At 35.6% G+C, this 24,828-nt stretch overlaps 1 protein-coding gene, 1 long non-coding RNA gene and 1 pseudogene across 4 annotated transcripts; all 3 read right to left on the reverse strand.

Moving 5' to 3' along the window:
• Nucleotides 1-54: 54 nt before the first annotated feature.
• LOC118277297 (piggyBac transposable element-derived protein 4-like) lies at nt 55-2,802 on the reverse strand. The gene is made up of 2 exons (XM_050696427.1): nt 2,636-2,802; nt 55-2,497 (listed from the first exon to the last, which is right to left on the reverse strand). The coding sequence occupies exons 1-2, from the start codon at nt 2,800-2,802 to the stop codon at nt 1,711-1,713; spliced, it is 954 nt and encodes a 317-aa protein (XP_050552384.1). The 3' UTR covers nt 55-1,710.
• A 3,545-nt stretch (nt 2,803-6,347) lies between these two features.
• On the reverse strand, nt 6,348-7,902 carry LOC118267377 (uncharacterized). Of its 3 annotated transcripts, none has more exons than XR_007705683.1 (3): nt 7,470-7,902; nt 6,992-7,214; nt 6,348-6,858 (listed from the first exon to the last, which is right to left on the reverse strand). It is a non-coding gene; the product is annotated as an uncharacterized LOC118267377 (long non-coding RNA). The 3 variants fall into 3 exon arrangements; XR_007705682.1 differs by having other exon boundaries at nt 6,348-6,861; nt 7,001-7,214; nt 7,470-7,900; XR_007705681.1 differs by having other exon boundaries at nt 6,348-6,861; nt 7,470-7,898.
• Nucleotides 7,903-12,851: 4,949 nt separating this feature from the next.
• On the reverse strand, nt 12,852-21,038 carry LOC126911121 (uncharacterized; annotated as a pseudogene).
• Between the last annotated feature and the right edge of the window lie 3,790 nt (nt 21,039-24,828).

Below are 24,828 nucleotides of genomic sequence, written 5' to 3' on the forward strand. Positions count from 1 at the left end.
CTCAATAAATTCCAAAGTTCTTTCATTCGTCCACGCGGTCGCCGCCATTTTGCCATGCGCGTCACGAAACAACCGCGAGCTTCACACAACTGAACACAACACAAACAAGCCAGGTAGGAAGCGCGGCGCGCGGGCGGGGGGGAACAGTCGGAGCGCGGCGCGTTTGATCAAGCATTATATTCCATTCTACCATCGATCGATGCCGTCGATCGACGATCGATCGATTGGTCTGGTGGAAACTATCGATCGACGTCGACTATTCCATTCTACCATTGATCGACGAACGATCGATTGGTCTGGTGGAAACTATCGATCGACGTCGACTATTCCATTCTACCATCGATCGATACCGTCGATCGACGATCGATCGATTGGTCTGGTAACACCCTAAAGTGATCAAAGTGATCAACTCCTCCCATAAACTCAGTGTACTTCTTGATTGAAAGAGGACAAAACATTTTTTTTTTGGTACCATCTTTTTGTTTCCGCTCAATCATTTCCACAGCTCGAGGATTGAATGCAGTAGTTGCAACAAAAACATCTTTTGTATCTTTCCATTTGATAACAGTTACTGGTCCATCACACTGGTATATAAATTCTCTCGGTTTCAGGACTGTTTCCTTTCTCTCTTCACTGTTTAGATTTTTTCCTGTCAATACATCTGGTAAACCCTTGCGGTTTATTCTTATGGTTCCAACACTATAAATATGTTTCTCAAATAAATCTCCAATAATGGAAGGCTGGTGAAAAAATTGTCAAATGCTACCAATGTGTTGCTTGGCAAAGATTCACATAAATCTAATATTACTCTAGCGCCTAAGTTCTCTTCTGTTCCACTATCGACTTTCCCAGAATAAAATTGGAATTCATATAAGTACCCTGTTTTTGAATCGGCCCTTGTCCAACATTTATATCCTCTCTTTATAGGTTTCTTGGGCATATATTGTTTCATGTGGCTGCGCCCCTTGAATCTTATCTTAAATAGTGATATGGCACAACCGATACTTAGCGTAAATAAAATCAAGTATCGTTTTTTTACAATAACTTATCCTGAAATAATGTGTTTATCTTGAAATAATGTGGTAGGTACTTATTTAAACGTAATAATACAAAATTAATAATGCATAACGTATATTATTAATTACACAATTACAGGTTAATAACAACATCTTTATTCTGATTCAAGACGCAATAATTAATGAGAGATCTTAGCGGTTTCTAATTGTTTAAATCAGCTTAACGGATAATTGACGACGCAGTCAAATTCAAAGCTTTACATCACTTATTCATCAAACGACACGTAACAATACATGCAAGTAAACGTTATTTCACTTGGTGCCACATTTGCACAAATCGTATGATACCAGGTCTTACAAGTCACACATTGTATCATGTCCAATTTTGTGCTTCTTTGGCATAACCGACAAAACCAATCGTCATTTGTGCTATCTCTTGTTGATATTGGGGCATCAACTATTGTTTTCTTCTTATATTTCTTGTTAGCAGTTCCAAGCTCATCTTTTTTTCCTGTGATCTAACTTTGTTCTCCTCTTTTTTTACCTTCGCTTCTAATTTACTCTGTGCAAAAATTTGCCACCTATCAGAAGTGATTACGCTAGGTAATTTAATTTTGGTTTTTGTGGTGCTATTTGGAGTTTCTGGCCAAAATAAAGCGTCTTTGAATGGCGTGGGTTTCTGGATTCAAGAATATCACTCTGTGATTCCCTGAGCAACGTGATAGTCTTCAAAGCAACCGATTATGCACAGGTTCACGTCGCAAGTGCAACACTTAAACGATGTACAAGAGTCTTTGTTTTTAAGTCTGCACCACTTGCAACGTGACTTCCTCTTATTTGTTTTTGTGGGGAAGTGCCTTGTGGGCAGCGGCTGTTGTACTTTTGGTGGACGAAATCTTTGTATGATTTCGTCCGCCAATAGTACTCTGAACTGCCGCTGTGCCATCAAAGATGGTTTCGGGAACATCACAAACGCGTTGTGGATGGACACGTTTAGAAGCCGGCGGAACAGCTTCTTGTACCAGTTGATGTTTCTTACCCTTTCTATGGGAAACGCCTGCAAAAGTTGGTCCTTTTTGTCGACGCCTCCCATAGAAAGGTTGTAGTCTAGAACTACCTTAGGTTTGTACTTGGAGTACCCATATTTTTCTTTTCCGCTGACCTCTACCGGGTGGTATGTAGATATCAAAGTTACCACATTCCCGTCCTTCCACGCCGATATTGTGAGATCCCGAGTCTGGCTAAACGCCACTTCCCCGGTCCTCATATTTGACTTATTTTTGCTTCGCAAACTATCGGGAACGAACTCGCGATTTAAACGGATGGTGCCCATCACGTCTGTTTTTTGAGTCTTGAGGGTGCGAGCCAAGAGGGGACTGTTATAAAAGTTGTCCATAACTAATGTATGCCCCTTATTTAGTAATGGACTTACTACACCCTTGTGCAAATTAATCTGAACACGGTGATATTTTTTGGAAAAACTGTTTTATTGGCAAAAAAATTAAATTGTGTTTACATTATTAAACTTAATACTTAATGTGGCCACCCTTGGCTTTTAGCAGCATCTGAACTCGCTTCGGCATAGATTTTACTAAGGATTGACATTTTCGTCTCTGTACCATACTGCAATAACTGACTCGATGAGTTTCGTCTTGGTCGTGCAGTCCATCGTCCTGAGCCTGGTTATACAAATCGACCACAGATTCTCTATTGGATTGATGTCAGGTGAATTACCAGGCCAATCCAAACACTGTATACCTTTGTCAGCGAAAAATTTCTTCACCATCTTGGAAGCGAGGCACGGGGCTAGGTCTAGTTGAAAAATTGGATTTTCGGTATTTAACTTTGAGAGCTCAGGAACCATCCGATCTTCATAATACCTTGATGTATTTTTCACTGTTCATCATCCCTTGTATTGGCACTAATAACCCTGTCCCACAATATGAGAAACAGCCCCAGAACATTTGTTTCACTGGATGTTTTACTGACTACTCAATGTAGGCTGGTAAAAGCGGCTCACCATCGGTTCGGCGAACAAATTGATGACGCATACCCTGAACGAAGAAGTGACTTTCATCCGAAAATAAGACTTTTTTCCAGTCGTCCTGAGTCCAGTCCTTATATTTTCGTGCCCATGCCATTCTCTTCTTCTTCATAGGAGCAGTCAATAGCTGTTTTTTTTATAGGCTTTCGAGCTTTTCGCCCAACCTCCAAAAGACGACGTCGCACTGTTGACGCGTGCACTTGTGTCCCACTGACAGCAAGTTCTTTCTGTAAGTTGTCGCTGGTCTTCGTAGGGTTTATCTTACTGTTTCTGATCAACAGCATGTCTTCCTTTTTAGTGGTTTTTCGTTTTCGACCACATTTTTCTGCTCTTTGCGGTAGAACAGACCCAGATTCCCTATTTAACTTAGTAATATTATTCACCGATCCCAATGAAATGCCACACGCTTCTGCTATTTGTCTTTGAGTCTTAGAAGTATACTGAGATAGAGCAATAACCTTACTTCGCACTTCTATTGAGATATCCATGTCTTTTACACCTCCAAACAACCACCAAAAAACGGGAAAAACTTTTAAAAATTCTCAAAAACAAAAGAAAAATTATTATAACGTAAATAAATCACCAAACCTCGCGCACGTGTGCAAAATGAGGTTATAGTGACACTCAAGTGATATTGTCAGTGATTTTGACAACATATATGGGGTTACCACAAGGAAAAAATAAGAAAATATGATACCAGTATGAAAATTGTACTGTGTTCAGATTAATTTGCACAAGGGTGTAATTTTAAAACTATGTTTGACGTCGCACCCTCAGGCTCACGTTGGTCCCCGCTAGTTTCAAGATTATGCTCTTTCTTACCGCTATATACCAGCATTTCCCAGAGGTATCCCGTACTGGACTCACAAAGTTCATAGCTCTTTATACCTACCTGAGCCGCTTTCGTCGCTATTAGCTGTGAAAAAGACAGTCTACCTTTCTACAGTAATAGCGACTCGTCTATTGCAATTTCCTGCCCAGGTAAGTATAAAGAGCTAAAGGGCAATGCCAAGTTTTCATAGAAACTTCGGCTAGAACCGACAGAGATAAATGTCACATAAAAAAATAGGGCAAAAAGTATAGAATATTATGCACTAATAATATTTTAAAGAAAAGTTCACCAAAATGTTATAGAGAGGAAAATAGTTTTTAGATTTTGAAACATAGATGATCGTTAAATTGGCCGATTTATGTTATATAAATGTCTAATAAATGGCTATCTAGCATGACGCTAGCTCTAGTAAAACAGTAAGTCAATAAAAATGGATGTATAAAATAAAACAAAAATGAGAAGTGCTTATATTTTTTATTTATCATTTACGTTGTCATATTTAATTAACAAATTATCCAAGAATTGCGCAGGCGGTTCTATATTTGACTGATATCTAGCCCATCCCAAATACCAAATGATCGTCATTATATGTGCACAGCAACCTACGGTTCTACGTCCAACCATACAGTTACAACAATATTGTTGAACTCTTCCATTGTCATTGGGATTTATTAAAATATAAACGTAATATATTTTTCTACTTACATGGCGACTTTGAATTTTGCGTCTAAGAAGCCATGTATTTTCGGAGAGAGACAACTCTTCCCGTAGGTTGCTAAGATGAGCCTCTCTGCACACTTCCACTGTATAGGAACCATCAAACCGTATATGCTCCCCATAGTATGAGCGAGCTTGTTTGAGTTGATAGGTACCACATGCAATTAATATTAGATCTTCATAACTCAGTCGTGGGAAATCAGTAACATTGTTGGAATCTACATTTATACTTATGAAGTGAGCTCTTCTTCTGTTATAATTGTTGTTATTGACAAAATCAGCTAATGTGTTATTTAAAAACATTTTCTGATGTATCACTTCTACAATTTGTGATGCGTCTGTTCTGTCCGTATACCGAGTGTAAAACTTATTTATTAAAGCAGCAGCTATAGAGAAATCTATCATTAGGTGAGCTGAAGCTCTATTAAAAAACTCTTGGCGGAATAACTTAAATTGTTCTTTAAAAATTCCATTAACTGCTTCTATTACCCACCGGCAAATTGTCACAGCTCGTGTTTTATTTGCTGCTAATGTCGAATTGTCGACAACTGAGTTTAGTTGATTATTATGTAATTCTAAATTATGCATTTAGGAAAAAAGCGAAATAAAAATATTTTTGTATAAGGAGACTATTATTGCACATGATTAGCAAAACATGTTTTTTTTTTAATTATTTTGATAACATTTAATTGCTGAATAACGATTATCGATATCCGCTTTATTTTTGCTGGTAAGTTTTTTTCTGATAATGGCGTAGAGGTATATTTTTAATGCACTATTATTCGTTGATTGCCTTTCAAAATATAATTCATAACGGTGAGCTTCTTTTAGATTGACTGATAATTGATAATTCACAGTTTAAAATAAAATTAATCATGATAATGAAATCTGTGCATTACGAGACCAAAACGCAGCGCGGCCATGATTGTACGTCAAGTGACGTCACATTTTATTAAACATTACCGCTGGACGTAAACAATGACAGCAAAACTCCATCAGTTTTGTGAAATGTGACGTCACGTTATGGAATGTCACGTGACACGCTGTTTTCGCGCGACAATTCAAATGAATGAAGAAAATATATTATTTTTCTATTAAGGTGAATGTTCCGAGCTCTTCATGGCTCGTTTCCCGATAGATGGCGCTGAATTGAACATTTTCAGTTTTATGTTGTTTTGAGTGTCATTGGAACAATATTAAGTAACAGAAATATTAATGCGAAAATCAGGCATCCCACTTTATCGGACTTAGTCAAATTATCGCCTCAAAACTCATCCGATTTGCCATAAAAGCGAAATATTAATATCCAACTCTGTTTACAGTCATTTATACACACATAGACATAGCGCCTACTTTAAAATCAACCTTTCTTCAAAATTAACCACTAGATGGCGTGCATTTAAAAGTTAATAGGCTGGTACCTGTAGAAATTATGTCTTGGGGATTAGGAACTAAAGAACACCATTTGATGCTATTATGTTCTAAAAATAAAAGGTATAAGTAGTGTTATATTTAGGTACTAAATAGCATAAAACAAAGTCGTTTTCTCTGTCCCTATATCCATATGTATGCTTTCTACACTAAGAATTTTGATGCTGTTTCTTATAATCGATAGAGTGATTCAAGAGGAAGGTTTATATGTATAATACATGTATATTATAGTAGGGAAACTGATAATTTTGCACCCGTGCGAAAACGGGGCGGGTCACTAGTTTGGGAATAAAATGAATGTCAAGAATGCAATGTAAGACAGTTTTATTTTATTATCTTATACATTATTTAATAGAATGTATATACTAACCTGCAATTATTACAAGTATTTATGTGACATGAATGCTTGATACGTGACTGATTATTAAAAAATAATCTCATTCAAAATAATAATTCAAAACTATAATTCATAAACAAGGCAACCAGAATAATAGATTGCAATCAAAGCGGAAAAATGTTTGAGAATATCTAAGCATCCATAATCACTATACTACATAAGGAAATAAAAAAGCAACAACTTTCCTTTTTGTTTTTCAGAAACCTTAAAATAGGTCAATGTATTCATATCACATTATGAACATTATGTTCATTACGACGAGTACACCATTTCAGTTTTCTGACATCAAAAAAAACATGACTGTAAACATTGATAATGTAGATTCTAAACACACTACTATAATAGTACAATAAAAAAAACATTTGTCGTGTTGTTTTCACTCATCCTTCCTCATTATTGCCTGGAAACTACCGCTACACAGCTGCTGCGAAAGAAAATTACTATAATTAGTATATTTTGTGTTTAACTTTTGATGTGGATGAAAACAATATCCCACAAGAAAAAAATATAATATAGATTGAAATCAATGGAAATCATAAAATAAAATTGTGTACCTTTCATACCTAGGTATACATTTCGCATTTTTTTGAACATGTCTCAAAACTATTTCTGGCAGAATACATTCTTTAAAAAAGTGTATTAACTTTGGCATCATATTGCTGATAAAGTCATTATATTATCTCGACAAACTTCTATAACAGTCAAAGGTTCATTGACTGAAATAAAACATATGAAGTAGCATTTATCCATGTTACTGACACGCATTTGTCCTTGAACCTGAAATAGATTTAATATTATAGTAAGAAGATGCTAAAATAAATTATAAAGTAGACATGCAATAGAATTTACTTGATAGTAATATTCATGCTTTTTATTCATAACTAGAACATTATTATCCAATGATAGAGCAAAATTGAAAGGAAATCGTTTTTCTTGGTATGGTCATGTGAAGAAGAGGGATGAAACGCTTATTACTAAAAGAGTTCTAAGTTTACATGTAGATGGCTCAACAACTGATGACTCTATACGTACTTGAAAACTAAAGTTTGTTTACAATGAAGCTGGCCACAACTTGAGTTATAATTTACAGGTTTACTATCTTGTCGTCCACATGTATCCAACTGAATGCGCTTTTCACTCGTTTTGACGATTTACGGGCGCCTGAATATTCGTGGCGTTGATACGCCAGCTTTCTCGTAGGACCCCGACATAGTAGGTACCTAGATGTAAACGGAATCCGAAATACACAAAAACTAATTATATAAGTACAAGACAATATTATGTTACTTTTATAAACTCAGTACCTATTCGCATAAAATTGAAACGAAATTATAACAAAACCAGATCAAATCGCTTGTAATTGCAGCAAAATGTAGTCTCATGTCATGAAAATTATTGCAAAGTAAATATCCATACCATAGATAAAACAGAATTTATTAAATACGTTCCGAAATTCAGAAAAATTATAGCAATAAAATTTTACTTACCCAAATTATGATATAACATCAATTGAAAAATCGCTGCAGAACAACCATAATAAAATCATAAAATGATATTACGTAATTATAATATATTATATAATTATAATTATACTATAACATTAGAAATTTAAAGATACTTGTTTTACCGTCCGTTCAACTGATTTTGAGTGTATCGGAACGCGCGGGATTCATGTAGCAGACGCAATATAATGTGACAAATAATACTAATGTTTGTCCGTCCAAAGTTATTTGTATTACTAATCTGAGAAAACAATATAATATCGATCGGTGATTTCTAATATGAGGATTTTAGTTTGTAATAGCCAGCTAAACTCACGGGCTGACTTACTAATATTTATTAGTTGGTAGGTATTTTTATTTTGAAATAAAATTACTTACTTATAAACAACATATACTACAATACTTTGCAATAATCATATTAAATTGGAAAGAAATACATACAAGAAATATTACTTCGAATCAATGAATTTTCATTGATCAAAAACATACAAGAAATTCCGCGCGTAAAGCCTACCTAGCGTAATGCTACGCAAACTCTTCGAAATGTATTTTATTTCAAGTCAACCATCTGATGGTACTAAATAAGTTTGGCAACGTGTCAAAGGTCATGTTCGACGGAACGGCAACATCGTATTTTGTCTACGAACGAATTTAAAATTTTTTATTGTTGCCAGTGACAATAATAATAACTAACGCTAACATTTTTTTCACACACGACCACAATGTTTTATATTTTCGTTTACGATAGTTAGTTTTAAATTATTGTAATGTTTTTTAATGAAAACTATTGTTATAAAATTAGTAATGATTCTTCAAATTTACATTATCGGGTGCACGCCATCTAGCGTTTAATATTATAACCTATCCAGACATTCCGATATGTTTGATTGTCAAATTGCACTAACACTAGTAAAAGAAATGCCAAATTTTTCACGGTTTTCAAGACTGTTTTTCTCCATATATAATGCGAATTATTTACCAAAAAGTTATATGCAGATTCTTGACCATACAAAAGTGATAAAGTGATTAGTTTTGTGCAAAAAGTGTCTATGTACGGAGAGTATACCGTGAACGAAAAATGTATGAAAAGGCGATCGGAACATTCACCTTAAATAATTATATTTCGAGAAAATAAATTATTGTAAGACTTAAAAAAGAAACATCTGAATATAATACAAAACTTTTTCGAAAACTGTCAAGTAGCCAATTCTAATACTTTACGTTAATGTTTTGTCTGAAAACTATTGTCATGTAAATATCTAATAAATAATAATAATCAAGTCTAATTAATAATAATCATCATAAATAATTATTATATAACAAAATTAGAGACAGATATGACAATGTATAGGAAACGATTGCACGAACTATTCTCACGTCAATATCCAGAAATCACAGTATCCGAACAGCGCGTATCAGACCAAATGAGAACAATATTAAAAAACAACCGACTCTCACAAGACACACTAGACCAAATAAAAGAAGAAGTACGCAAGGCTCTAGAAGAAGAAGAAACTAATGAGAATTTGAACTTCGAAAATATGTCAGAAATCACTTATAATACCCAACCATTCATTGCATCACAAGCTACGGAGCAATCATCTAACTTACAGGATATTTCTCCAATCACATCTAGCACCGACCCAAACACTCAATCATCAGTCACAGATTTATCATGCACACAAAATGTTACATTCTCTCAACACGCATCCACACAAACAAATTTCATTTCAGAATCTTTATTACAGCAGGCACTAATCACTCAACCTAGAGAAACGACAGATATTGATATAGCTACACAAGAATTAATTAGCCAAGTAGAAACCGCACTTATTCAATACACAGGTACAGATCCAACAGCACGTCCTAAACTACCAAAACTGAGAGGGAATAAGAAACTCTACCAGTTAGTTGATGTATTTAATAAACAAGTATTGAACCGATTCTATTCCATAGACTCTGATTTAATATGTATCCATACACTCATATATTGCAGCGCATACGTTATTTGTCAAAACCTAGGATATAAATTAAGAGCACACAAACCATCATCTAAATCCCATAAAAACCCTAAACCTTCTTGGCAAATAAGACTAGAAATAGATATAAAAAATTTAAGAGTTGATATAGGTAGATTAACACAGTATATAAATAACAATAGATCCAGAAAAATAATAAAATCAGTAGAAAGAATATTTAGGAAAACAAAAGTACATACCGTCCATGAACCAGACAATGTAAGGCCAGAAGAATATTTAGATACATTAAAACAAAAATTAATTTTAAAGTCACAGCGATTAGCAAGATATTTAAAAGCACTACGAAGAAAAGAAGATAACAAACTGTTCGTAAATAACGAGAAAAACTTTTATAGATCATGTAGAGGCAATAGCATACAAAGTGATAGCAATAAAATTCCTGAGCCAAATGAACTCAGAAGTTATTGGGCTAACTTATGGGAAAAACAAAATGACCATAATGATTATGCAGAGTGGATTGATGAAGAAAGAAATAGGATGATTGACGTAGAAGAGCTGGAGTTAACTGATATCACACCAGAAGATATAGCAATAGTCACATCAAGATTGAAAAATTGGAAAGCAGCTGGCATAGATAGCGTTCATAATTTTTGGTACAAAAAGTTTTTCACACTTCATCACATACTAGCTAAAAACATCACAGAACTCATCAGGGGTGAACAACCGATACCCAGATTCATTACAAAAGGAATAACTTACATGCTCTCTAAGAGCAGTGATACATCAAATCCTTCTCAGTACCGTCCTATTACATGCCTACCAACCATCTACAAACTTATCACTTCACTCATCACGCGAATAACTAATAGCCATCTGCATCGTAACAATATAATGTCAGAAGAACAGAAAGGATGTAGGCAAAATCATAAAGGGTGCAAAGAACAGCTCATTATAGACTCTACCATTTTAAAATGTGTTCATGCACAAAAGAAAAACCTGTCCATATCCTACATAGATTACAGAAAAGCATTTGATAGCGTCCCACACTCTTGGCTACTTAGAATTTTAGAAATATATAAAATAAACCCTACCGTAATTAACTTCTTGGAGAATGCTATGTCTGATTGGAGAACAACTTTACACCTTACTAATGGTACAGATTCTATCACCACAGACGAAATTCATATCAGGAATGGTATTTTTCAAGGAGACTCCCTCAGCCCTCTATGGTTTTGCCTTGCCTTGAATCCTTTGTCGCACCTACTCAATAACACTGATAACGGTTACAAATTAAATTCCGATACAGCCATAAGTCATCTCATGTATATGGATGATATTAAATTATTCTCCAAATCTAAAAAATGCCTAGAATCCCTAATAGAAATAACTACCCGATATAGTAAAGATATTAATATGTCATTTGGTCTAGATAAATGCCGCACACTACACATTCAAAAAGGTAAATTAATTAGTACTGTTAATAATACAGACGAACCTCCTGCTGCGTTTGAATCTATGGGGCCTACTGATACTTATAAATACTTAGGTGTCCACCAGTCTAACATTATAGATCATATTAAAATAAAAAAGGATTTATCTGCACAGTTCGCACATCGATTGAATGTATTATGTAAAAAACAACTCCACTCAAAACATCTTTTCAAAGCTATCAATACTTTTGCAGTTCCCGTATTAACATTCTCATTTGGTATAGTAAAATGGACACGAACAGATATCCGCAGTTTAGAAACCAAAATCCGGACCACATTAACGAAACATAATTATCATCACCCGAAGTCAGCCATTGAGAGAATTTCGATAAATCGAGAAAAGGGAGGAAGAGGGCTCATAGATTTAAACGTGTTGTGGCAAGGTCAAATCCAAAACCTTCGTAATTTCTTCTTCGGCAAAATCACCACTAGCAACATTCACTCAGCAATAGTTGAACTCGACAAAAACTGTACCCCACTTAATTTATCTAACAATAACATTAGCTTCAAAACCCCGCAAACACATACCACTGAGAAGATGAATAGATGGCGCTCCAAGGAACTACACGGAAGACACCTGCATGACTTAGAGCAACCCCACATAGATATAGACGCCTCGAATAAATGGCTAAAATTAGGTTCACTTTTCCCCGAGACTGAAGGTTTTATGATAGCCATCCAAGACCAAGTCATTAATACAAGAAATTACAAAAAATATATACTTAAAGATACCACTATTCAGAACGACAAATGCAGGAAGTGTCACCGCGCAGCTGAAACAATCCAACATATCACCAGTGCATGCCCTAACCTAGCTCAAACTGACTACACCCATAGACACAATCAAGTTGCCCGTATCATTCATCAAAAGTTAGCCATAAAATGCAATCTTTTACCCCCTAAAGTCGAGCCATATTATCAATATAGTCCTAAACCGGTGCTGGAGAATCAGAGTCACAAGATATACTACGATAGAGCAATTTTAACCGACAAGACAATTCATAATAATCGACCTGATATAACTATGATAGATAAACAGAAGAAACATACATACATTATTGACATAGCAGTCCCTAATACACACAACCTACAAAAGACAATAACCGAAAAAATACATAAATATACAGATTTAAAGGAAGAAATAATCAGAATTTGGAAGATGGAAAAGGTATATATTGTGCCTTTGGTGCTCTCCAGCACCGGAGTAGTACCCAAACATCTGCACCATTATCTACAACAAATTCAGCTACCTAAAAATACATACATGACAATGCAAAAAGCCGCCATCCTAAATACGTGCCGAATAGTTCGGAAGTTCTTACAAGAAGATGCGAATATTGAACCTAATCCCATAAATGGAACTCACTTGGCTTAGGCCCGTGGTTTCATTAAATTACCGACATTCTTAAAATGTCGAGACAAACGAAAGTTTGACCGAAATAATAATAATCATCAGTAATTACTTTTACACAGAACTGGTCTCACAATTTAATAAATAAATGCAAAAATACCGCCAAAAATCTAGTACTGTTACCGGCGAACAGAAAACCACACAGAAGTTGAAAAGTACTTACCATCAGCTCAAAACTTGATATCACACACTTAGTATATAATATTAACTTACCAATGTTTTACAAATTCACTTGAAAATATCCACTGAACACCAAAAATATGCCCATATAGCGCGTAAGTCCTCCGCGTAACTCACGTAAACAAAGCACTGAATTTAAACTTTTTTTTTTAATTGTTCAGTACACTTATCAATACTGTTGACGTATTTGTAGCATGAAGAAATGTTCATAGTTTCGAGTAGAAGCGAGATATATGATAAGAAACGTAGAACGAGGGAAAGAAACAGAATATACACGACACTAGGCCAAGCGAACATAAAAACTTGTCCCTTGGTACGTTTTACCGAAAAAATGAAAAAGTGTCACCTGTCCCTTAGTAACCTCAAGCGGTTATACCACAATTTTATTAATTGTTTTGAAGTACCAAACCATCACTGGTACCTGTTGTGTTTGCTATTGTTGAAGCCGAAGACTGAGTACAGTGAGCACCATAGTCCACAGTGTCATCAATTTCAAAAATATCATTTGCTTCTACTGCAATGTTGTGGAGCACATGCACATCACTGCACATACTATTATAATGTTGGCCGTCGTAGATAGTTTGGTAGCCAAACCAATGTGTAGGTATGGAAACCGTCTTTTCCATACTCCAAATAACCGTTCCACCGAATTTCTTGATTTTATTTGCACCTTGTTATATCTCTCTTCTTGTGCAGTTCTGGGATTTGAAACCGGAGTCAATAAATATCTGAAATAAAGATTGATTCAGTTTAAAAAATACCACATGGCACATATTAACTATAATTTTACTTTTTATGAGTATAAAATATTATTATATTTATTTACCTAGTGCAAAGGTATCCTCCATCTGCAATTACTCAATTTCACTATTGTGTAACCTTATATTTAGCCGTGAGTTTCTGAAGATTCGGCTATCATGTGTACTGCCAGCCCAACGTACCACTATATCATGTATCGTCAAATTGGGGCCACCAACTACTTGCACATTCAATGAAAAGTATCCTTTTCTGTTCCGGTACTGCTCTGTATGAAGAATGCCTCTAGGTTTAGTGATTTTGATGTGAGTGCAATCGATTGCGCCTACAATGTTTTTCAGTCTGCTCTGCCAATGCATCCAAGTTTTTCAAAATCGTCTTTTGTATGCCTCAAATTTGAAGGAAACTTAATAAAATCTGCCATCGGTACGATTTGGCTGACTAGCCGTTTTAATCGTACTACCAAGTTTTTTAATCGTACGTACCATGGGTGTGTAAATTGTACCACTGAATAAAAGACAGTAAAATTTTTAACCAAATTATTTATTTTCAGTACTTAGGTAATAAATAAACGTAATGAATACCTCTTTGGTGATATAGGCACAACATAATCAACACATCTATAAGCTTTCTTATAAGAATAACATGATTGTACTATACTATTGAGATCAATCAACAACTATAATGTTAATGAGAAGATTTTACTATAATATTGAGATCAGTACAATACAAACATAATAATAATAATGAGAAAAAATACAGTTTAACTGTATTCAAAAAAGAAGGTAACGTGAAAATATAATAGTTTTGTCAAAAATGTTATTTGTAATATAATGAAAATTCTTATTGGAAACAATCATCGCAAATGTCTGAATTGGAAGTACACGTCTCATGTAGCCACCGGTGACAGCGAACGCACTGAATCCAATCGACGACGTGTGGACCCTTTTTATCATAGTAATAACGATTGCACTTTCCACATATATTTTCCAGATCGTCATCGCTGTCATCATCGTCATCTAATTCCACAACAAGCGTCTCATCTAAATCATTGCTACTAGTAATGGAAGGGGATCGTTTCCTCTTAAAACTCTTGCATTTGCCCTTGCCTTTGGATACAGCTGGTTTCTTTTCTTTTTTAAGCTCAGCCAACTTATTTTCTGTTTCGACATCGAAAGAGCATTCTCAGAAAATTCTTTGAGGCGGTATGTAAGAGATTTTTTTACAGATTCATAATTTTTAATCTCTTTAAAATTATGCACTTTCTTTGGCGTTTCCGAGACTAAAATATGTTTACACTGGTTACAATTATTTTTAATATTTTTTAACAATAAAGCCATAGACATATGCACGTGCTTGTAGTTCGCTACTTCCTTCCTCCAGTTCCAGGGAGGAAATAATATTTTCTTCAATTTCTTTTTCTAATTGGGTTAATACTGTATGCTCAGATTGCGCCGTTTCAGTGTGCATGTCTGTGGCTGGTGTCAGGAGTAATTTAAAATTTGTAATTATGGCACTGTTGTTATCCAGCTCACAATTGCCTGAGCTAGCATGTGCCATATTGCTTATCACAGCAGTTTTTAAACCAGCAACGAATTGTGCGACTGTTGGGTTGCTATTGGATCCACAGTTAATCCTTTATGGAAAAAAAAGGTAGTGGGAGGGTTAAATAAAAATAAAACTAGACCAAATCAATTATTTTTAATACTGTGTAGTGCCTTCCCACTAACCTGGACGTTTTGCCAACTAAGTGTGCTCCGTGTGATGGTCCAGCAGCAGTAGTTGACACACCTTCCACAAGGCCTTCACCACATATCATCAGAAATTGTGAAAAACGCAATCGGCGGCGTTGAGGCTGCTGTTTATTGTAAATGACCATGACGTTTACCATGGTCCTTGCTACCAAATGGAAAAACATTTTTTTCCACCATTTCATGCATTTCCTTTGCAGGCTATAATACGAAACATACTGGTCGTTGAGATCCACACCGATTTTATTCGTATTATAATCCAAGACGCAGTCCGGTTTAATTTTTTTAGCTAAACCTCCTTTAGCTTTAACTGTAATGTCTCGTCATGCTGAATGGTTGATAAATGAGGACAAAAATCAAGAGACTGAATTTAAGTTGCGTAATCGCGTCATCTCTTGCAAAGCTCTTTCGTCGTGTGGCCTACTCAACAATTTGTTTGCATCTAAGTCAGACAACGCTATTCCTTCCAAGGTTTTGACCCGACTCAGAGCAACATAGACCTGTCCTTTGGCGAAATTTTTCTTGCCTAGATCTATAACAGCTTTTTAACCGACTTCAAAAAAAGGAGGAGGTTCTCAATTCGACCGTATTTTTTTATGTTATTTTTGGAGTCGGTGTCAGCCTAGGAAACGCCAACAACCTAGCACGGCACGGGCGGAGTGGTTGTTAAGTACCTACTTACAACTGGTGTATAACTGTAATGTTTTGTTGTGATAATAGGTAAATAACAAACCTATCTTAGTTGGCTGACACCGACTCCAGGGGCCTTAGTCTGCTATTACAATCGTGTCAGAATGGTCGATCATTGATCAGTGCAAAAGAGACGGAGCTATGTAGGTTGTATAGCTCCATCCCTCTTGCACTGATCAATGATCGACCATTCTGACACAATTGTAATAGCAGACTAAGACCCCAGAAGTAACAATAATTGTACCTACTTACATTATAATGTGTGTGATGAGTTAGTAAAGTTAGTTGATATATTAAGTTGTCGAAAAATACGCATTTTTTTTTACGTTTTAGTGCATATTAATTTATGCGTATCAATTTTCAATCCACTTGACAATGTTTCTAGACACTGCATTTTTTTATTAAATTAATGTCAACCCCTGTAATTCGGGAAGAGATTTCGGGATTTGAAAAAAATCTCCTTGATGTGTTCCCATCATAGGTGTTCCCAAACCCTGCCTTCGGAATGTCCACTAGTAACCCAATGGGGTTACTCTCTTTGAAAGCCTCTTGAATTTTCTTTTTCCTATCTGCCACTATATTTCTATGTTCTTGAGTCCTTGCCTGCCATTTTGTTATAGGTATTTTATAAGATAAATGAAGGAGTGATTCAAAAAATCGAATTCTGGCATGTAATGTCGACAACCCAAATTTAAGAGTATCGGGATTCTCTATGTTTTTTTTAATTAAGTTATTGAAGTCCTTTGATGTCTGTCCACATATATAGCACCTCATGGTAGATGACGTGTTTGTCGCAGCATTGCAAACCTTTGCATCAACCATGGCCGTGGCTGTAGCTCTCGCGTTCTAACTACATACAAACAATGCACATGTGTGTGTAGGATATTAACTCGGCTATAAATGCGTACAGCGCGGATCACGATAAGACGCCGTGTTTTTCTAATAAACAGTATGAAAGGCGATCACGAGCTCAGCTCGTGATCGGCGCGTTAAAGAAAAATATGCATGCCGAGCTGAGCTCAGCTACAAAATTTATAACAAAAATAAATTTTCAGGAACGTTTTACAGACTTTTAGATACAAAAACACAATTTTTTTTTTTTTTTTTTAGAAAAATTAAATTATATTATACAAAATGGGCTAAAACGAACTTTGTATCTAAATCGACACAAAAAGACTTTAGGCACAATAAAAAATAACTAACTTAAATAGGAACTTCTGTGAGATCAAAGGTTAAAAGAAAAAAATATTAAATTATTTAGCTGTTATAGACTATTTCGTATGAAATTCACGAAAACAGTTACGTTTTTCTGTAAGGCACAGCCTTGTATCACATTTCAGACAACTTATGACAGTCTGACCCGTTGTGCAGTTCCTGCACCGACCTTTCTTTATAACAGTGGGTATATGGTGTAAACCATCAGTGCGAATATCCTTTTCGGGTCTTGGAACAACGGGTTGTTTGATTTTCACCGCATTAGTTACTACTCTGCTGACTGTTTTTCCTTTTTGCAAGAGCGTGTACGAAACGCTTAATTTAAAATCTTTTAAAGACAATTTTTTTTTTTTCATTTAATATTTTGCAATGACGCCGATACACTAGCCAGCTATTGTTGACACAAATATCTATCAAATGGTAGTATACAGGGTGTCCCAAAACTCAACGATAATCTGAAACCGGATGAAAGGGCAAGTTATACCAGTCCTAGGAAAATAAAAATAAAATCCATATCACTCAGTTCAGCGATATTAGACATTTAAAAAAAAAGTTGAGATTCGACACCCTCGGTCACGTTTTCAAGTCCTCTGATCACCAATATCACAATTTCGCTGTGATTTTTTTTGATTTCCTGATCTTCATTAATGATGCTATTAATGGCAACTACAAATAAATGCAAAAAACATTGTTAATTTAATAAGTTAAGTTTTAGTGAGTCATGGTTCACAAAAATATTGTTAGTTAACTTTGACACTTCATATTGAAAAAAAAAAATGTACTACACTACCCTTGGCAAGTTATTTCAAAAGATGGCGCATCTAATCAAGATTTCAAAATGGTGCAACACTTGCCACTTTTCTGGCCATTAAAAAAAATATTTCTTATTTTTTTCAAACATTAGGAATTTCTTTGTAAAACTTTTTATTTAATTATTCTCCTTTAACTAAAGTAAATGTTCGAATTGTTTTCCTCCAGCACGAATACAGGCTCTACAACGCCTTACAAAGGACCTTTTCACCAGTCGTGCAAAATTCCTTGCATTTATTTCTTCTGACGCTGCATCAATTTTCTGGCGAAGTTCTGATAGATTTTGTATTGGTTTTGAATAGACTTTTTCTTTTATGCATCCCCAGTAAAAAATATCAACTGGATTTAGATCGGGGGAACGAGCAGGCCATAAAATTGAACCACTGCGTACGATCCATCTGTCAGGATATTCTTCGTTCAAATAATCTCTTACAGCCCGAGCATAGTGCGCGGGACAACCATCTTGCCGAAACCACATTTCTCTGTAGATACTAAGCGGTACGTCTTCTAACAAATTTGGCAAACCGTTTTGAAGAAAATGCAAATAGTTGGCGCCATCTAAATTTTGAGTTAGCTCACATGGTCCAATTATTCGTCCGTTTAAAATTCCAGTCCACATGTTTACTTTGAATTGGTATTGGGATCGGTCTTCACGCATTAAATGCGGATTTTCGACGTGTCATTCATGAAGGTTGTGTAAGTTTAAATACCCGTCTCTTTTAAATGTTGATTCGTCGGCCCATAAAATTTTATTTAGGAATTCCGGTTCTTCACGAATTTTCGCTAAAATTTTCGGCATTCATTTGGTCGTGATAGTCGCCGGTTTTTGTGTCTGCCTTAAACATTAACAGAGCATTATCTACAAAACCGGCTTCACTCCCCGCGTGCACTATTATCCAGCGACGTCCCGGGCTATCGTTCCGTCTCACTCCAACATCAGTTGGTGTTTGCCAACATTTTTTTACGGTGTAGTGTGCGTGTATCCATGTTTCATCGAGATTCGCACCTAACAAGTCATTGTCTTTCATGCGACGTAAATATCTAGCCCTCCATGCTTGTATTTGTGGCCTTTCTATTAGAGCCAGTCTTTTTTGGTAGCATCTTTTAAATTGGTATCCTAAATCACTTTTATTATTTTTCGCAGTGTGGTTTCACTGCCTGTGTAATTTAAGTCTGTTTTTGCAGCTGCCAAGATCTTGCGCATGGTTGGTATTTCTTTTCTCACTGTATACATACTGTGAATTATATTTTTTAATCCAGTTAAAGAAAATCCGTCGAAATATTCCTTTCTTCGTCTCTTTGCTTTTGGAGGGGTTTTCATTTTGCTGCCACTGGCTGTTGCAGACTCATGCTCTCATCGTAATTTTGTCACTGTATTTCTTGCAGCGCCGTAGCACACACTACTCGTTCCGTCACTTTGGTAGATTTTTGTAACACATTTAAAATGTCCGTCACAAGTTGCTTGGAAATTAACATGCCCTCAGCAGTGTCCGAAGCATTTTTAAGGGAACGGTTTATTTATATCTTTTCCCAATTTCGACTTTGTTAGGCTCAACGTTTCTGCTTTTCGCCACAGATATCTCTTGAAATGAGTATAGCACCCCACAATTTTTATATTTGGAAATTCATGTTGCAAAGCTTGTATAAGAGGCTTTTCAAAATCACATGTGATGGTTTCTGGGTTCCACTCCGGTATTTGGTTTTTAATTAAACAAAATAATGTTTCGTAAGTGGCAACTGTTCTATTGGGCAGCAGAGCATAAATAGTGGGAATAATGTTCGTATGATATTTCGTACTCCCAATATCGACATGAATGGTGAATAGCTGATAGAACTTTCTAACGCATGTTTTAAACGTTCCATCACAGAAGAATCTGTTTGAATGTGCAATAATTTCTTTCATATTATGGTGGGCAAAAACGAGAATTCGTTGATCTCCGATGCGATCTGCAAGCAAGATATCTTGAAACAGCTCAGGTACAACTGTATTAGCCATATTATTGAATGATATGCGTTGAACACCCAATGATTTGTTCCTTTTTCTATATAATTTATTTTTCACACTTTGGAAACGTGGGATATTTGCAACAAAATTGAGTCCTTTCTCTTCTATTCGCTCAATAGTATCAAAGTATAGACTTGAGACAAAAGCAGCTAGATTATGCTTTACTTGATCCTCGCAATCATTTAAATTCAATAGAATCTCGTTATTCGTCAAATCGCCTTCATGATTATGATCAGTTGCTTTTAATATAGTGGTGTTATTGAAATTTAATACCTCGACAAGTTGACTTTTTCGAGCAACGCCACATAGAAGATCCATCTTTATTTTTCCTTGGGTGAACATATTTATATCCATCTTTTAATAGAATTGGACGATTTCTTTGAGAATTGATGAATGAAAATGTATTTCTGTTAGCCAATGATGGGCCTGCGATTTCTTCTGTAGACATATTTGTCTTTACATGAAACAATAAATAAGATTTTTTTATGAAAAAATTAAAATATAGCGGCATTGCTAAAATGCCGCTATATTAAAAATAGCTTAAAAAATACAGTGTTGAATCTAAAACTGAGTACCAACTTACCTATATTAAAATCCACGTCACTTTTAAATGGCACAAATACTGCACTTAATGCACACCCGAAACGAAGTAAACTGATAACGAATTATGACCAAAGGGGTACCGGGTTGGGATTTATTACCTGCTCCAACCAATCACAGCAAACTACGTCATTATTAGTCGCCAGCTGCCGGGTATACAATAAGTGTAATAAAACCGATTATTCCCAGTTGTCCCCTCTAGGGACAACTGGGAATAATCGGACAATCCCCCGGAGTGACAGCTGGGAATTGTCTTCCCAGTTGTCACCGGGGTGACAATTCGTGCCTACTGTTCCCTTTGAAAGCTGACTAGAGGGGACAAATGGGAAGTATGTTTCTCAGTTGTCACCGGGGGGGGGGGGGACGGGGACAATTGCTACGATTTAAAATAAAAAGTACCATTAGATTTTTGATTTGTTATGCCATATAGAATTAATTAAAAAAGTCACAATGTCAACACGCTAACAACAGTCGAAAAAAAAAAAATTAAGTTATTAAATAAAAATGTCAGAAGAGAGTTATATAGAATCAAATTTTAAAAATCAACATTATGTTTCCTTTAATTGCTACAATCACAGATTATTAACTTTAATTAATGCTAATCGTATAATTACAGATGGTTTTTGAAACACTAAGAAATATATACCTACTAATTATGTACTATACTATAGACATAAACTTAATGTCTAAGTGTTTCCAAAAACCATGCAGAAATTCCATTTGCATATCTTGTATGAATTCGTCCTTGAGTACATGTTTCATTTTTTTACCATTGTGTGTCGGACTGTGACCAATGATGCATCCTTTTGTATAATGTTAAGAAAATGTAAGATATTGGGCTTCTTTTTCCCTACTTCCCGATTCAATTTGTTGTGCCAGCCCTCCAAACAGTTAGTGGTGCGATGCTGACTTCCGAATACATTCCAAGTTTGTATAAAATCTTCTTTTAACCATTGCTTTGTCATATAGGCTCGAAACTTTATAATGTTCTCGTCTTCTGTTTGCTTCCGTGTGATATATGACCAACCGTTTATAACTTCAGATGGTGGTAGTAAAGGGAGTACAGCGCTCAATGCTACTTCCCGGATTTTTGCTGGATTGCTCGATTTCGTGATTTCAAGATCGCGCCCTTTTCGCCAAATAGCCTTGTTAAAATGATAGTAACATCCGCTCACTATTACAGATGGAAAAACTTTAGCAATGGCGCTCATAGCTGCTTTTTCATAATCAGTTTTGTATTTTGTGGGATTCCATCCAGGTACTTGGGATTTAATTAAAGAAAATAAAGCCACGTAGGACGATTGTTGTCTATCACTCATTAGAGCGTACACAAGTGGCACGATGTTTGTACTGTTCACAGTACTTCCAATATCACCATGTATGGTGTATAATTGATCAAACGGTCTTGGACAAATTTTAAAGGTTCCATCGCTGTAATAATCCTGAACTGTAAGTAATAACTCTCTTGCTCTTTGTGTACAAAACATAATTATTCGTTTATTATCGTAGTAATAATCTGCCATTAATCTATTTTGTCGCATTGGATTTTATTTTGACCAGGACACGAATCGCAATACAGAAGTAGATGTTTGACGGTGCCTCGGGAATCCACTTTCTCTGTGTACTTTGACAGAATGGTGTATATTCCAAGTATAGCAAGAGCCTTGTCTTGTCTTTGATTCATAAAAAGTTAAATTGTAAATTGCTAGCTTTTTGCTATAATAGAGCAACATGCTTTGTTCGTATGGTGTGTTTAACACTTTTTCTAAAGCCACATCCCTCTAGTAAACTTAAACTGTCCCTAAAACCCTTATCCAGAATGAAAACATAATCTTCTCTGAAATATGATCTTAGAGAAATTCCAGAAGAAAATAGACCGGACATAATTTCAGCGTCTGATGTAGTTGCTTTGGCCATAACAATCAACAATATATCCATCACATGCAACAATCATAAAAGGTTTTAGCAAGTTCCTGTACTTATGAAGGGAATAGGTTTGTTTTTGGAATATGTAGTTTGCGCTTTTATTTGTATATATGTGCCATCACATATTACAATGGCATTGTTACCATTTCCATAAAGTCCATTTGGTATTAACAAATTATGTTCCAATAACTGTTCCCGCCTTAACTGATTTATGCCCAGATGCATAGGTAAAAAAACCTGAAGGAGGACCTCTCTTACTTTGTCCATTAAAGACTCCAAGGTATGTACGCCGTGGAACTTTGAACTAATGTGGCAATTCTCTCATCTGAATCACCAGTTCTCATTTTTAATAATAAAGCTGCTAAGCCTAAACTTCCTCTTTTTATATGACTAAGGCGGGATACTTCTTGTAGCAAAGTATTGAATTTGACTTTTGTTAGGCCTATCCAATACTCGAAAATGCTATCTTCCATTTCTTGCACATTGTCGAAGTCCAGCGATGGATTGAATGCATTAACAAAAGATGCAATGCTGTTTTCAGAATGGAATAGTGTCTCCCAGTGATTACCTAATAAAAGTTCCGAGCAGATTCGAGCCAGGCTGGGCAAGTAATATTTATGATTGCTCAAAACAGTTGCACGTAAATTATCAGATATACCATGCAGTGTGGTACTAGTACAATTTGAATACACACAATGATGGGTAGCATTAGCTGCTCGTCTGTATTCTGGTAGAACTATAGTCTGGACATTCACTTGAAGATTGGTACTTGACTCTGATGCAGTAGATCCAGAAGGCTGATCATCCTCTTGAGATTTCTCTTGCTCTGGGTTGGAACTGCTAGATACAGATCCAGTGTCATTTATAACATTACCACGTCGAGCTTCTCTTTGAGTGCGTAACCAACAAGGATGGCACACACGATCAGATTCAGTAATCTGCAAATAAAGAAAAAGAAATGAATATTCAGTCATTTTAAGCTCCTAAGCAGTTGTTGAAACTTGGAATTCCTCGCTCATACATTCTTTTAAACGCGGAATCCTCGGTCTAAAATCATTGCGTCGCCTGCGTTTAAAAACCATCGAATTGGTGCCTCTTCTGATGAACCATTATGGTTATTTAATATGTTCTGCGTTATTGTAGCATCAGACTTTATGGCCGCATATGGTCCAGAGACTTCAATGGCCATATAGCATATAGCCATTAGGGTAGAGTTATGTTTTTTTCTTAATTTAAAGTTTCCTGTATTTTCAAACATTGATCATTTCTTTATTTCTGACAATATACCACTTGTATAATAAAATACTATATGAAATTACCTTAACCCTTTAAGGCCGGGAAAAAAGAAATTGCGTAGGTCGTCTTCGATCTTATATTCTAAGTAACCATGTCCAAAGTCATCCTAGAAAAATAATAAAAAAAATCCCACCCCCTCCCCCCTGAGAAAACACCATATCACGATAGTGCGATGTCGGATTTACTTTGGCTATCAGAATTTTGTTAAGGTATAATTTTGTAGTTTTTAATGAAAAAAAGGCATAGTTGGGCACCAGGCGTCCTTTCGTGTAATCCTTTATATTTATTATAAAGTGTCCCAAATGGAATTTTATTGAAGTGAAGCAGCATTAATAGACAATTCGCTATTTCTAATTTTTTCTATTGCCTCTTCCAATGACTCCTCTGTGTAATTTTTATAATTGCGGGATCCCGCGGTCTTTTTGTAGGTGCGAACCATGATGCAACTATAACAAAAGCAAAAATGGGGGTTACATTGATAATTTGTATATTACTCCTATAAGACTGGGTACTACAACCATGGAGGTGAAATTGATAACTATCAAAGTCGCCTCGTTTATCCTATTATATTTTATATTATATTGTCATTTTAGTCCCTTCCACAGTATCGATTTCGAATAGTTATTTTCCACCAATATTTAATAGTTATGTTAAATTCTGAAACATTCCCCCAGACAAATTCCCGGAAAATTTGGGCAATCTGGGCAGCATCTGCAAGGCAGAAGGTTGTAATTTTTATATCTTTCACCATCTCTTCTCCACAATATTTTACGCCCATTC

Source organism: Spodoptera frugiperda, chromosome 10 (genome assembly GCF_023101765.2).
Source record: "Spodoptera frugiperda isolate SF20-4 chromosome 10, AGI-APGP_CSIRO_Sfru_2.0, whole genome shotgun sequence".
Taxonomy (NCBI): Eukaryota; Metazoa; Arthropoda; class Insecta; order Lepidoptera; family Noctuidae; genus Spodoptera; species Spodoptera frugiperda.